The 16,205-nt window shown below is 37.7% G+C and overlaps 2 protein-coding genes across 8 annotated transcripts in view; both read right to left on the minus strand.

Annotated features, from left to right (window-relative positions):
• Positions 1–758: 758 nt before the first annotated feature.
• LOC124540936 (transcription factor CP2-like) lies at positions 759–3,843 on the minus strand. Its single transcript, XM_047118710.1, has 3 exons — positions 3,785–3,843; positions 3,259–3,403; positions 759–3,114 (listed from the first exon to the last, which is right to left on the minus strand). The coding sequence occupies exons 1-3, from the start codon at positions 3,841–3,843 to the stop codon at positions 2,968–2,970; spliced, it is 351 nt and encodes a 116-aa protein (XP_046974666.1). The 3' UTR covers positions 759–2,967.
• Positions 3,844–7,565: 3,722 nt separating this feature from the next.
• The window catches only part of LOC124541041 (transcription factor CP2-like protein 1), a 53,959-nt gene continuing 45,319 nt past the window's right edge, over positions 7,566–16,205 (minus strand). For all 7 annotated transcript variants that reach the window (XM_047118839.1, XM_047118838.1, XM_047118840.1 and 4 more), the window contains 7 exons: positions 14,250–14,311; positions 13,360–13,405; positions 12,018–12,108; positions 11,041–11,156; positions 10,589–10,663; positions 10,073–10,217; positions 7,566–9,927 (listed from right to left, as the gene is read on the minus strand). In XM_047118839.1, coding sequence (XP_046974795.1) covers positions 9,781–9,927; positions 10,073–10,217; positions 10,589–10,663; positions 11,041–11,156; positions 12,018–12,108; positions 13,360–13,405; positions 14,250–14,311 — 682 coding nt within the window. In that variant the 3' untranslated portion in view covers positions 7,566–9,780. The remainder of the gene's footprint in view (positions 9,928–10,072; positions 10,218–10,588; positions 10,664–11,040; positions 11,157–12,017; positions 12,109–13,359; positions 13,406–14,249; positions 14,312–16,205) is intronic.

The following is a 16,205-nucleotide window of genomic DNA, read 5'->3' on the forward strand; positions in this document are numbered from 1 at the left end:
TTGCCGCAGCAGTGTAACAGAGCGCGTTGCAGCGGAGGGGCGCGGCGCGGGGCGGCTGCTGCTGGAGAGCGCGGAGGTGCGCGCGGCCGACGTGCTCGTGTGCGGCGCGTGCGGCTTCGAGTCGGCCGCGCGCGACGCCTTCCGCCGACACATCGAGCGCGAGCACGGCGTCACGCCCTGCTGAGAGCTAGTGAGATCGACTATTCTATTATATATACCTATTAGTTGATTACTCGTCTTTACTCATGTTGTCGCGATTGTTAGGTACTCACCAGCAGCGCCGTCTGGGGGAATTGACACCGACGACTAAGAGAGGAAAATAAAGGAAATGTTGCATTCCATAAGTCTTTTATTTATTGTTCAAATAATACCTGAACGTGGTCATCAGTGTCTCTTATTCTAAAAGATACTTTAAAAATTATGATAGCGATGACTATAGGGAACGATCTCTATTGACATTATAATTCTCTTCGGGGCCAGAAAAGAACAGAATGGGACGACTTGGGTGCTCGTTTCTATAACAAAATATCTCTGTAAAGATTGAATCTCGAGCGTACAACGACTTGAAACTATTCATAATATTTTAATAATTATTTCCATTTTTAATCTTGTCTTATCAAATTGTTAAGGTCGATATTATATCATTTGGAGAGGCCTGTGTAAGCAGTACGCAAGTATGGGCTCCTAATGATGATGATGATAAAATTCCTAGTTTTTGTGCGAATTCAAGTAAATTAGAAATGAAACACGTTTTTGAGAACTTCAATACCTTTATTAACTAAGGAATACGACACATCGATCGTAACAAGCGGATCATGCACTAATTATATACTCTTACATATTGTATAAAACCTAAAAAAATATATGTTAATACTCCACAATGCAACGAGCGCTATCCAGGCAGTGACGCGAGTCAAGGCACCGCTGGCGTCCACTTCAGTTCCTTAACCTAACCTACGGCGTACAACAGTCGATATATCGACGATAATTCCACTATTCAACTAAAATGAATCAAATTCAATATCGTATAAACCTTACAATAACATTTCAATTCCTGTTCTAAACAACAAATAACATCTGAGTATAGCTGCCTTAAATTTAATGTCAATATAACGTAACATTGCACTAAAATATTGCAAATTAAAAACTATTTTCTATCTATATTAATGTTGATGTCGACTGTAAGATTTTGTTAGCGTATATTTATTATAAATTGTACGTTTTGACCATCGTACTCTATGTATGTACTGGCTGTTATAGTACGACACAATTTAAATGTAGCATCGATATATAAAGAAAACAACAATCGTCAATTTGTTTATATCACATTACAAATTATTACGTTTGCGTAAAGATAGTTTTCGCATAAGAAATGAATAAAGATTCATGCTTTCAAGGCACTTCGGATGTGATCGGTTTTATCATTTTTGCCGACGCTACATCTGAGTTGTGTCGTACTGTACGCAGCCGCATTGGAGCGAACGCAGAACTTCATGTGTTCTTCTGTTCAAGCACACCTACTCTCTCTGTTTACAAATGACTAATGGCAACTTAAAATTAAATATCAATAAAAAAAAATATAACAAATTTTGATACTTGCAGATTGCACAGAGTATACGACCGTTCCAAATTGGTCCCTAAAAATCCTTAGCAAGGATCATTATCAAATTGTATACCTATAACATTAAATCTACATTTATCTACAATGCTCTGTTCTATTTATATAGTAATAGTTGTATAGATCAATTTAATTAATCTAAGATCCGGGTACACAATTCCCGAGTTATATCGAATCTAAAGTTAAACTATGAACTACGAATCGAAATTAAAACATAACCTAGATTCGTATAAAATCTTTACTGCATTACAATTTAAGGTCATAATGAAGTAAAGAAACCCATAACAAACTACAAAATAAGATATAAACAAACAAACAAACTTATTTTAATACAATTATTGATAACGTTAATATGATGAGGTGAAACAGTTAGTGCACACACACAAACACACGATTATTTATTTATGGTATAATAATCAACTTGACCCATTTTATGAGGCCTCTTACTTGGTGTAATGTGTTCGCATGTTAAAATTGTTCGAACACATGTATAGTATATATGTAATTGGATTTGCTTTATTCGCACAAGTACAAGCAAACAATGCAAATCCCAAGAAGTCAAAAAATCAGGCAAATGTTTGCAATATTTTGAACGTTAAATGATTCGGACGCAAATATGCTGACTCGAATGAAGTGTAATGTTAATTCTACACAAAATAGTCACTTTTGTTAAATGTCAAACCTCCCTGAACAAGAGAAGCTAAATTGACTTTTAAGACACTAATGTATTACGTCTATCTACAATGAACGTCCTATCAAGACTCCCTATCGTTCGTGAGGTTGCATCACACTATCCAACCCCAGAGAACCGTTACCAATCCACATAGAAAACCCATCTAAAGTCCCCATAATATTAATATAGGCTTCCGATTGGAGTCTGTCAGTCTGTGCGGATACTATTTGATAACAGACCATAAGTCTCTACCAATACAAATTGACCCAATATAAAATACCATCGTTTATATAATATGGGAGTCGTAATGTTCAACTCTTTATCTCCATCTTTGTTTACATTGTGTTATAGGATGTATAAATATTAATTTCTTGTATAATCTTTAACATTTAAGGCACTTTTCAATCGCATCTTATTCCTTATAATCACAAGTTAAGACACATTTTAAACTACACACTTAAGATACTGTATCGTTAACATTTTCAATACAATACTCTGCCCCCAACTTATTTGTTGATAGTCGCTGGCTCACGTTGAAAGTTGCCAACTACCTCCCTCTCGTGTATCAACGGCACCGGTGTAATGTGCCAGTCGTGTGATCACCGCAGATGTCACACAGTCATCCATCGACTCCGTCGTCGGTCGCCAGTCCCGTCGGCCGGCGCTCGGCCGGGCGTCAGTTGCCAGTCGGGCTGAGCAGCAGCGCGTTGTCCTCGATCCTCTCCAGGCGGTACGTGGAGTTGTCCGGCAGGTGACGGACCAGCTCGTCGGTGAGCCGGACTCTCGCGTTGTTCGGTCCCGACACGAGGACGGTCTCGCACTCCTGGGAAATGTATAAATTTGGATTACTCTTCATTAACATACTTCGAAGTGTAACAGTATCGTATGCAACAATCCTCTATCTAAGACTACACTGGGGCGCTTGGGGCCAGCCGGTACGTGTGCCGCGTGCGGCGGCGCGCGGTACCTGTGCGTGCGGCAGCAGCGCGCGCAGCTTGTGCAGCAGGTCGTGCGCGCGCGCCGCGTGCAGGTACAGCGCGCTGTGCACGCCGCCGCCGCCGCCGCCGCCGCCGCCCGCGCACACGTACAGCGTCAGCCGCGGCTCGATGCGCCTGCGGGGACCGCACGCCGTACATTATTTTATATGAAAAAAAAATGTTTTTGACAAACCCCTCCCCTCAAAACAGAGAGGTCTTCGTCCAGTAGTGGGACATTAGGGGTTGTTACTTTTTTACGTCATCACTATATATCATAAAACAAAGACGCTTTCTCTGTTGCGGTTTATTTTAATAGATAGAGTGATTCGAGAGGAAGGTTTTTGTATGTAATAAATACATGGACAATATAGTAAAGAAACATTGATAATTTAGTAATTTCTAATGTGATGTCGTAAATAAACAGACTCTGTAGTATATTAAGTATCAGTATGGCTCCCGTGCGAAGCCGGAGCGAGTCGCCAGTTTGTTATGGCTTAGTACAGAATACAAACCCACTTGGCGTGCAGCGCGTTAAACAGGCGGATGCCGTTGGCGAGATTTTTATTCAAAATCATAATATATTTTATAGAAAAAAATTATCCTTAAACAACATACTATGTATAGACAGAAAGTATGTAGTTTGTCCTCTATGGTTGTTTTTTGTTACCGTTAGATTAGAATACTGCATCTATTTATACATATACTTATGTACTGTAACACTATGTACACATTTGATATATAAGATATCAACTGTGTACTTAGCAAGTTCTTGTAAATAAGAAAATTATAATTCATATGATAGCTGTAGTTATGCGAGCTCATTGGGGTGGGTAGTACTCACAGCTAATTCTACTTACTGATACAGCAGCAATCGCAAGGGTACATGGTACATCACCATTAATTAAGTTTACAAGCACCTCGAAATGAAAACAGTTAAAGAGATAATTCGAATTTTGGCAATTAAATACAATGACCGATCAATCCGCCACCATAAAACTACACTCGCCAACTCGTCGTGGACCAATGTGTGAGATGACTAAAACGCCATCATATCTTAGAGCTAGAAGACCAGCAGTAGCTCTGAGCAACAGATGTCGTGCTTTCGATAGGAAGCCTCTTCGCATGACAGCATTTTCAACAGACATGCCCTTAGCTATAGGACTGATTGCAAATATAAGAGGAAAAGATTTCCTAACAGTTATACTATGTACGAGTTCTGGCTTAAAGTTAGTAGGGCAGTAATTACAGGCACAAAAGATGTCATAAATATTGCTTTATTGAATGTACGCTGTAGTGTCTGGTTTGTGCTTATATTGATTTTATTTGATAACTAGCTGTGATCGCGACCTTGTACGCGTTTGAAGTAGACAAAAAAATGTATTGTTATAGCCTAAGTTACTCCTTATTATATCAGTTAACTGCCAGTGAAAGTTCCGTCAAAATCGGTCCAGTCGTTCCAGAGTTTAGCCTCGACAAACAGACAGACAGACAAAAATAGTAAAAAATGTTATTTTATGTACCATGTATATGTCGGAGATATAGTTGGGTTGTCAGCTTCCATTGCAATTAAACGCAGCCAAATAAATATTATTTATTTCATGGTATTAACAATTTTATAAATTAAGTAAATTCTTCGAAAAAGTGTCAATGCGATGTGTCGTTGCTAAAAGAATCTTCGTTTCTAAAGCGTTCTTCTAGAATTAATCAAACGGATATTCACAACTACAAGTTTTATGATAAATTAATGCAAGTACTGCAAATTCATTCTTGAAATACAGTTTAATATTAAAAATGAATATTTATAAGATTGTTATTCTTAAATACAGCTCTTAATCAATTACAAGTGAATTCCTTAAAACAAGTAATATAAACCAACATTTATATTACATAGTCCGTTATGACACATTATAGGTGGCGCTGCATGACGAATCCACATTTTAGTTTCACTTATTACATTGTAGTGTTTTAGAAATTTACATAATAAAATAGTATCATTAAAATGATAATTAACAATATACAATTATTAATTAACATCATTAATATTTTAAAACCATTGCCGATAAATGGCGACATGAGCTCACATCTTCTAAAGAATAAAACAATCAAATCTCTATTAATTATTAGAGCCTGATAAATAACATCATCATGTTTACAAATAGCTATTGAAATACATATTTACGCTTCTTAGACATTTATCTAATAAAATATAATAATATAAACAATAACTTAAAATATAAACCTCGTTATTTGACAACCATTACCGATAGATGGCGACTTGCGCCCATATATACATAAATACGCATGGAGTAAAAAAGGGCAATTTTAATATAACTGATGTTCAATGCAGTTGTATATGTTACAGGTCAGTTGGAGATCGTTAAAATGACTCCGTATCAAAAGGGGCATAAAGTAAGATGTATACATTTTTATATATTTAATTGCACTGCCTGATTGTCAGATTATGAACATATTTTTAGAACCAGAAGTAGGAAGTAGGTTAACCTCTAAAACAATTAACTTTAATTTAAAATAACACTCAATCTACCACAAAAGAAAAACATGTAGTCTACAACACAAATAACCATCAATAATCACATTACACCGTAATAATTATAATTGCCAATTCTCAATGTGTCAACTACGAATCTCCCGCCTTTTTTTTTTTTTAAAAAGTGAAGTTGTGTGACTTGACGCTGATGTTGCTTGTTTATTCCAACAATATATACATTTTTATATATTACAGACTACCTTACCTTACACAAGTAGAATAATTACTATATGTTATTGAAATGTTATACGTACATATTCATGTACTTTTTTACTGTAGAACTTATCAAAGTACACCACGATCAATCAATGAATAATTTAGGACGTCCGGATCACCACTAGTGCGTATCTGCATCGGTGACAGGTGGAAGGCATCGGTCACGTGACAGCAGAAGGATCAGAGCGCACACTGCATTAGTCTGGAGAAGTGTCGCTACACGCGGAGCTAACGTACGCGTCGTCACGTCGCACGTCGGGAGAAGCACTCGACGGCGCCGCGCCGAGTGAGTGCCGCGCGCGCTGACGCGTCACGCGAGCGCGTTGCCGCAGCAGTGTAACAGAGCGCGTTGCAGCGGAGGGGCGCGGCGCGGGGCGGCTGCTGCTGGAGAGCGCGGAGGTGCGCGCGGCCGACGTGCTCGTGTGCGGCGCGTGCGGCTTCGAGTCGGCCGCGCGCGACGCCTTCCGCCGACACATCGAGCGCGAGCACGGCGTCACGCCCTGCTGACTGCTAGTGAGATCGACTATTTCATTATATATACCTATTAGTTGATTATTCGTCTTTACTCATGTTGTCGCAATTGTCAGGTCTGGGGGATTTCGACGACTCTCTGAGCTGTGCGACACCAACGACCAAGAGAGGAAAATAAAGGAAATGTTGCATTCCATAAGTCTTTTATTTACTTTTCAAATAATACCTTAACGTGGTGATCAGTGTCTCTTATTCTAAAACATACTTTAAAAATTATGATAGCGATGACTAAACTGAATCTCAAGTTGAAGGGTAGAGATGAAACTAATCTGGAGATTTCTAGAGATGAGATAATCTAAAAGATGCAGATTAGCTAAAATGTTATGTAATATTTATCAAAAACAGCTGATATCAACAAGCGCCTGTAGTGCTGTTTGATATTAAATTAGTTTATCTGCATATTTCAGATTCGATGACAGAAATTGAGTTTATATGTTATTTATTGTGTATTATGTTATTATAGTGACTTTATTCATAAGCCCGGCCAATCAGGAGCGTTTTGTGTCACGTGACAAACGTTTGAAAAAATGCATTTTTATTTATTGATTATTGAATAAATTAAGTATTATTTTCAACTTTCGTTAGTAAATAACCATTTTTAAACTCTTAATATACACTGATTACAAAAATTCACAATTTATTTTTCGCATTGTCAAATAGTCTATTTTATCAATCAGCCTTTAAGGTTAATTCACCGCCAAATTTTTTCTATTATTTTAATAGTAATTGATACAGTGGCACAGTTACAGTACTAATCAGTTTTTCATTTACGTTGCACCCGATAGGGACCGATATCTATTGACATTATAATTCTCTTCGGAGCCAGAAAAGAACAGAATGGATCGACTTGGTTGCTCGTTTCTATAACAAAATATGTCTTGTCGATATTATTTCATATAGAGAGGCCTGTGTAAGCAGTACGCAAGTATGGGCTCCTAATGATGATGATGATAAAATTCCAAGTCTTTTGTGCGAATTCAAGTAAATTAGAAATGAAACACGTTTTTGATAACTTCAATACATTTATTAACTAAGGAATACGACACATCGATCGTAACAAGCGGTTCATGCACTAATTATATACTCTTACATATTGTATAAAACCTAAAAAAATATATTTTAATACTCCACAATGCAACGAGCGCTATCCAGGCAGTGACGCGAGTCAAGGCACCGCTGGCGTCCACTTCAGTTCCTTAATCTAACCTACGGCGTACAGCAGTCGATATATCGACGATAATTCCGCTATTCAACTAAAATGAATCAAATTCAATATCGTATAAACCTTATAATAACATTTCAATTCCTGTTCTAAACAACAAATAACATCTGAGTATAGCTGCCTTAAATTTAATGTCAATATAACGTAACATTGCACTAAAATATTGCAAATTAAAAACTATTTTCTATCTATATTAATGTTGATGTCGACTGTAAGATTTGTTAGCGTATATTTGTTATATATTGTACGTTTTAACCATCGTACTCTATGTATGTACTGGCTGTTATAGTACGACACAATTTAAATGTAGCATCCATAAATAATGAAAAAAAAAAACAATCGTAAATTTTTTTATATGACATTACAAATTATTACGTTTGCGTAAAGATAGTTTTCGCATAAGAAATGAATAAAGATTCATGCTTTGAAGGCACTTCGGATGTGATCGGTTTCATCATTTTTGCCGACGCTACATCTGAGTTGTGTCGTACTGTACGCAGTCGCATTGGAGCGAACGCAGAACTTCATGTGTTCTTCTGTTCAAGCATACCTACTCTCTCTGTTTACAAATGACTAATGTTAACTTAAAATTAAATTTCAATTAAAAAAATATAACAAATTTTGATACTTGCAGATTTCACAGAGTATACGACCGTTCCAAATTGGTCCCTAAGAATCCTTAGCAAGGATCATTATCAAATTGTATACCTACAACATTAAATCTACATATATCTACAATGCTCTGTACTATTTATATAGTAATAGTTGTATAGATCAATTTAATTAATCTAAGATCCGGTTACACAATGCCCGAGTTATATCGAATCTAAAGTTAAACTATGAACTACGAATCGAAATTAAAACATAACCTAGATTCGTATAAAATCTTTACTGCATTACAATTTAAGGTCATAATGAAGTAAAGTAACCCATAACAAACCACAAAATAAGATATAAACAAATAAACTTACTTTAATACAATTATTGATAACGTTAATACGATGAGGTGAAAGAGTTAGTGCACACACACAAACACACGTTTATTTATTTATAGTATAATAATCAACGCGGCCCATTTAATGAGGCCTCTTACTTGGTGTAATGTGTTCGCATGTTAAAATTGTTCGAACACATGTATAGTATATATGTAATTGGATTTGCTTTATTCGCACAAGTACAAGCAAACAATGCAAATCCCAAGAAGTCAAAAAATCAGGCAAATGTTTGTAATATTTTGAATGTTAAATGATTCGGACGCAAATATGCTGACTCGAATAAAGTGTAATTTTAATTCTACACAAAATAGTCACTTTTGTTAAACGTCAAACCTCCCTGAACAAGAAAAGCTAAATTGACTTTTAAGACACTAATGTATTACGTCTATCTACAATGAACGCCTTTTCAAGACTCCTGTCGTTCGTGAAGTTGCATCACACTATCCAACCCCAGAGAACCGTTACCAATCCAGATAGAAAACCCATCTAAAATCCCCATAATATTAACATAGTAGGCTTCCGATTGGAGTCTGTCAGTCTGTGCGGATACTATTTGATAACAGACCATAAGTCTCTACTAATACAAATTGACCCAATATAAAATACCATCGTTTATATAATATGGGAGTCGTAATGTTCAACTCTTTATCTCCATCTTTGTTTCCATTGTTTAATAGGATGTATAAATATTAATTCTTATATAATCTTTTACATTTAAGGCACTTTTCAATCGCATTTTATTCCTTGTAATCACAAGTTAAGACACATTTTAAACTACACACTTAAGATACTGTATCGTTAACATTTTCAATACAATACTCTGCCCCCAACTTATTTGTTGATAGTCGCTGGCTCTCGTTGAAAGTTGCCAACTCCTCCCTCTCGTGTATCAACGGCACCGGTGTAATGTGCCAGTCGTGTGATCACCGCAGATGCCATACAGTCGTCCATCGACTCCGTCGTCGGTCGCCAGTCCCGTCGGCCGGCGCTCGGCCGGGCGTCAGTTGCCAGTCGGGCTGAGCAGCAGCGCGTTGTCCTCGATCCTCTCCAGGCGGTACGTGGAGTTGTCCGGCAGGTGACGGACCAGCTCGTCGGTGAGCCGGACTCTCGCGTTGTTCGGTCCCGACACGAGGACGGTCTCGCACTCCTGGAAGATATATAAATTGGGATTACTCTTCATTAACATACTTCGAAGTGTAACAGTATCGTATCCAACAATCCTCTATCTAAGACTACACTGGGGCGCTTGGGGCCAGCCGGTACGTGTCCCCGCGTGCGGCGGCGCGCGGTACCTGTGCGTGCGGCAGCAGCGCGCGCAGCTTGTGCAGCAGGTCGTGCGCGCGCGCCGCGTGCAGGTACAGCGCGCTGTGCACGCCGCCGCCGCCGCCGCCGCCGCCGCCCGCGCACACGTACAGCGTCAGCCGCGGCTCGATGCGCCTGCGGGCCACGCCGTACATTGTTTTATATGAAAAAAATATGTTTTTGACAAACCCCTCCCCTCAAAACAGAGAGGTCTTCGTCCAGTAGGGGGACATTAGGGGTTGTTACTTTTTTACGTCATCACTATATAGCATAAAACAAAGACGCATTCTCTGTTGCGGTTTATTTTAATAGATAGAGTGATTTGAGAGGAAGGTTTTTGTATGTAATACGTGGACAATATAGTAAAGAAACATTGATAATTTAGTAATTTCTAATGTGATGTCGTAAGTAAACAGACTGTAGTATATTAAGTATCAGTATGGCTCCCGTGCGAAGCCGGGGCGAGTCGCCAGCTTGTTATGGCTTAGTACAGAATACAGACTCACTTGGCGTGTAGCGCGTTAAACAGGCGGATGCCGTCGGCGAGGCCGCATATCTGGATAATGTCGTCCCGGGACAGTCTGAAAACGACATTTTATTACTATCTTATTAGTATAAAGCGCGACTCGGACTAGAGTCGAGATGGTTCCGTACTTTTTCGTTTCCTATGAGATTAACAAAGAAACTGATTCTCTATTTTTCCAAATTGACAATAGTTTCTTTAATTTTATTTGTGTTTCATGTTGTTTAATTATTTTGATTCTAAAACATAATATATTTTATAACACATTAAATTTAAAAAAAAAGAAAGGTTAGAAAAATTGTGAATTCGTTATGTTAGGAAAGGGTAGTATAACAGCGTCAAAAACGGACGGTGGTAACAACTTATCGGCAGATCGCCTACCAATATTATATAAAAAAATATATCCTGGCATGCCTTCCGGTGGATCGTCGTTACCTGAGCAGGTCGGCGCCGGAGAAGTTTGCGAAGGTGGCCACGTGCGCCGCGAAACGGTTGCGAGCCAACCACGACGCCGTCTCCGCCGACGAAGCCTCCTTCGACAGCCCGTAGTGCTGGGGGGGGCAAGGTCACGTTAGCGATACCAAACTAACTTCATACAATTTCCGACCTTAAATCTAGAGCGATAAGATTGATTATTATCGTTCCTTCAAGATAAGTTACTGCTTTTGATTTAAAAAAGCAGTAACTTATCTTGAATAGATAATAATAATATTTTATTGTTACATTTATAAAAACAACTTGTATCAAAATATATCTGTCTATATCTTATCATTTACCTTTGTGATACACATATATAGAAAGAGACAGCAATATATGTAGCGAATAATAAAATCGACTGCGCTTTGTGATATAGGATATAATGTTGTCTTAAATTTTCGCGATTACACATTGAAATAAAACTAGCTATAACGGATTTGAGTCGCGTATATTAATTATTTTTGACATCCCGACGTTTCGAGCACTTTACAGCGTTCGTGATCACGGGTAGACTGAGGTGGCATTTGTATTTGTATATTTGGAGAACAAAAGAAATATTATTCACAACTACCGCCAATTGTGAAATCTTTGGCGGTAATAATAAAGTAATGATAGTTTCTTGGTAGTAGGGCTTAGTGCAAGCCCGCCTGGGTAGGTACCACCCACTCATCAGATATTCTACCGCTAAACAACAGTACGCAATATTGTTGTGTTCCGGTTTGAAGGGTGAGTGTGCCAGTGTAACTACAGACACAAGGGACATAGCATCTTAGTTCCCAAGGTTGGTGGCACATTGAGGGGAAAGGAATAGTTAATATTTCTTACAGCGTCATTGTCTATGGGTGATGGTGACCACTTACCATCAGGTGGCCCATATGCTCGTCCGCCAACGTATTCCATAAAAAAAAAAAAATAGGAAATAATTCGATCGGTACCTTGTCGGGATCCTCTGCGGGCTGCGGCAGGTCGGGCAGGATGGCGCCCGGCGAGTGGCACGGCGGACTGTTCACTTTAACGTCGCCGCCGCTGCGCACACAGACACACACATGATTATCACATGTCGCTTTGATGATATACAACAACAACAACAGCCTGTAAATTCCCACTGCTGGGCTAAAGGCCTCCTCTCCCTTTGAGGAGAGGGTTTGGAACATATTCCACCACGCTGTTCCAATGCGGGTTGGTGGAATACACATGTGGCACAATTTCTATGAAATTTGTCACATGCAGGTTTCCTCACGATGTTTTCCTTCACCGCTGAGCACGAGATGAATTATAAAGACACATTAAGCACGTGAATCAGCGGTGCTGGCCTGGGTTTGAACCCGCAATCATCGGTTAAGATGCACGCGTTCTAACCACTGGGCCATCTCTGCTCTCATACACAGCTTAAAAAACTAAAACTAGTATTTGTCTTTATAATTCACCTCGTGCTCAGCGGTGAAGGAAAACCCGCATGTGACAAATTTCATAGAAATTCTACCACATGTGTATTCCACCAACCCGAATTGGAACAGCGCGGTGGAATATGTTCCAAACCTTCCCCTCAAAGGGCGAGGAGGCCTTTAGCCCAGCAGTGGGAATTTACAGGCTGTTGTTGTTGTGAATTTTTTTTTTATTTTTGATTTTTAAAAATAGGTAGAATATCCCGACAAATCTTGGCTGTGGCACCCATCTTAAAGGGATACTAGTTAACTACGTGGAATATTTTGCAAGTGTTTGCGTCGAGCGGTCCTCTAGATCTGCGGTTTCATATCTAGTCAATAGACCACAGTGATAGTCAAGTATTTAATACTAAGTATTAAACAAATTCAAATGCGTGCTAACACCGCAAACATATACAGTTCTTAGTATCGTAAAACAAGTTAACGTATTATATCTTACAAAATATATTTATTAGCAATGCTTCATTATGACGACCGCCATGGTCGAGTGGTGTGTTGTGTGTGTGAAAACACGTTTTCATGGGTACGCCACTCCGAGGTCCTGGGTTCGATTCCCAACTGAGTCGATGTAGATTATTAATAGTTTTCTATGTTGTCTTGGGTCTGGGTGTTTGTGGTGCCGTCGTTACTTCTGATTTTCCATAACACAAGTGCTTTAGCTACTTACATTGGGATCAGAGTAATGTATGTGATGTTGTCTCATATTTATTTATTATTATTAGGCTCTAATTAAGCATAAAGCTTGTGTTCGTAGTGGGGGTGACAATAGCCCAAAGGGTCGAGGAGAGTCCTTAAGCTATTATAATTGTAATTATATAAAAAATATACTCACTCCTGACAATATAGTGGTTTCATTTGATTGGGTGAAGCAAGAATTGCTGGAACAGAAAAAAAATACAGTAAACAATTTACATTACATTTAAAAATTTTTTTATTTTTTTATTAGTTGTCTTCTTTACTCGAAATATGAGCATAACTCGCTCGTTTTTAATATTTTGCAGATTCTGTCACATATATTTTTTCTCCTAATGGTTGTATTGTTATTTAACACTAAATACTGAAGAGAATTATTCAAATCAGACCAGTAGCTTCTGAGATGAGGTTATTCAACCCAAATTCGACCAATCGTTTCTATGATTAACTCATTTATAAAAGCAAAACTTCCAGGCAGGATGCATTACATACATATATAATTGTATTTAACTAATGTGATTGTATTTTTTAAATGTTGAAAAAGAATAACTACTGAGTATCTTGCCGGTTCTTCCCGGTAGAATCTACTTTCCGAACCGGTGGTAGCTTCACTTAATTGTTAAATGACAATTCAAAAGTGCTTGTTAAAGCCCACTTGAATAAAGTTTATTTTGATTTTGATTTTTTGAAACAGACTCTTCAACTTTACAATATTAGTATAGTGTATCTGCTGACAAGAGTTGGTTGTTCTTTTTTGGCCAGATAATTGGAATCACCATTCAACAGGGAAATGCTGCTAGCATTCTTGCCACCATTCCATATAGTCATTTACACAGTAAGTATTTCTGGTTACTGATGAAGACATAGAATAATGGCAAGAATACTATCAGTATTAGCCCGTTGAATAGCATTTCTAATGCTCTGGGCAAAAAACGAACCAGCCCTCCTGTTACCAGTGGGCGCAATAAGGAGAGTTGTTATATTTTAAAATAATGTTATTAAATCATCATTAAATGTAATGTTACTTACAAGGCTGTGTTAAAACTGGCTTGTTGGCCAATATAGGACTTGCAATAGACTTCGGAGCGACACTGTAACAAGAAAAACATAGTTTAACAAAAAGAATAGTTGTTTAATATTATATGTATGTAAAATTATTTCAGTGAATTTAAGCTTAAACAATTAGAATATACCTCTTCCATGTTAAATAAATAAATATAAATATTGGACATAAACACAAACATTTTTTATAGGTTGGCAGATGAGCATATGGGCCACCTGATGGTAAGTGGTCACCATTACCCATAGACAATGAAGCTGAGAGAAATATTAACTATTCCTTACATCGTCAATTCAACCAATCTTGAGAACTAAGATGCTATGTCCCTTGTGCCTGTAGTTACACTGGCTCATTCACCCTTTAAACCGGAACACAACAATACACTGTTGTTTGGGGATAGAATATCTGATGAGTGGGTGGTACCTACCCAGGCGGGCTTGCACAAAGCCCTACCACCAAGAAAATTTAATACAATTTAATATCAAAACTATTGTTTCAAATTATTAATTTATATTTTGGTGATTATTTATAAAAGAGTCGAGATGGCCCAGTGGTAAGAATGCGTGCATCATAATCGATGATTGCGGGTTCAATATAAATTGTCTTTATAATTCATCTCGTGCTCAGCGGTGAAGGAAAACATCGTGAGGACACCTGCATGTGACAAATTTCATAGAAATTCTGCCACATGTGTATTCCAACAACCCGCATTGGAACAGCGTGGTGGAGTATGTTCCAAACCTTCTCCTCAAAGGGAGAGGAGGCCTTTAGCCCAGCAGTGGGAATTTACAGGCTGTTGTTGTTGTTGTATTTATAATAGGTAGGTGTACTGGACACCTAATAGAAACCACTATTAGCCATAGACATTACTATAAGTAATATAAACATTTGCCAATAATATTGCCAATCCCGGAAACTCACATGTTATGTCCTTCAAAATGAAACACAACAACTCAAATTGATTCTGTTCGGTTATAGAATAAATGGTGACTGGTGGTATTTTTCTAGACGGGTTCAAAATTCTACCATTAAGTAAAATAATGCAAGCCCATCAAAAAAATTAGGTAATTTAAAGTAATTGAAACCATTTAACAATTCAATGGATGTACATTTATCATATTTAGGAATACAGCCCTCTAGAATTAAAAACTTTAATTTGTTAAGTTATTATATAAATTAACTCTTATTTATTCAAACCATCTCATCCCTTTTTCAAATTATCATAAATAACCCATTGTTTTTGATCGTAAAATACTCAAGAGGTTTTTTTTCTATATTGGACAACATCACATACATTACTTTGATTTCAATGTTCTCAAGGAAAGGCAGAGGTAACAACGGCACCACAAACGCCCAGACCCAAGAAAACATAGAAAACCAATGAACTTTTTCTACATTGACTCAGCCACAAATCAAACCCGGGATCTTGAAGCGGCATACCCATAAAAACCTGTGTATACAATACTCGAGCACAGAGGTAGTATTATGATTTTAAGTCAAATCATTCAGTCAAGTCAGTAGAGGACATTATTTGAAAACAGAAAGTCAAGTGTCCTTCATCACGAGATTATGATTCCCGGTTATCATATCTGCTGTATAATCATTCACTTGAGTCAATTCCGTTAATGTATGATTGATATGAGTGACATAATTATGTTTCCCAAGTAAAATTTACTTTAACATAACTTTGGTACAAATTACTGTTTATTTTCTTAGTTCATAAGTAAGCACAAGATTTATGAAATTAATTTGTTTTCGTTTAATTACATATACAGTATTTATGTACATATATGAATAATGACCTAAATATGTACATATTTCCCACAGATGATATATTTTTACTTTAATCAAGTTATGATAAAAAAAAATTGGTATGCACCTATAACTTTTGTTTAATTTAATCTATAATCCATATGTTTTTTCAA

Source organism: Vanessa cardui, chromosome 27 (assembly GCF_905220365.1).
Source record: "Vanessa cardui chromosome 27, ilVanCard2.1, whole genome shotgun sequence".
NCBI lineage: Eukaryota > Metazoa > Arthropoda > Insecta > Lepidoptera > Nymphalidae > Vanessa > Vanessa cardui.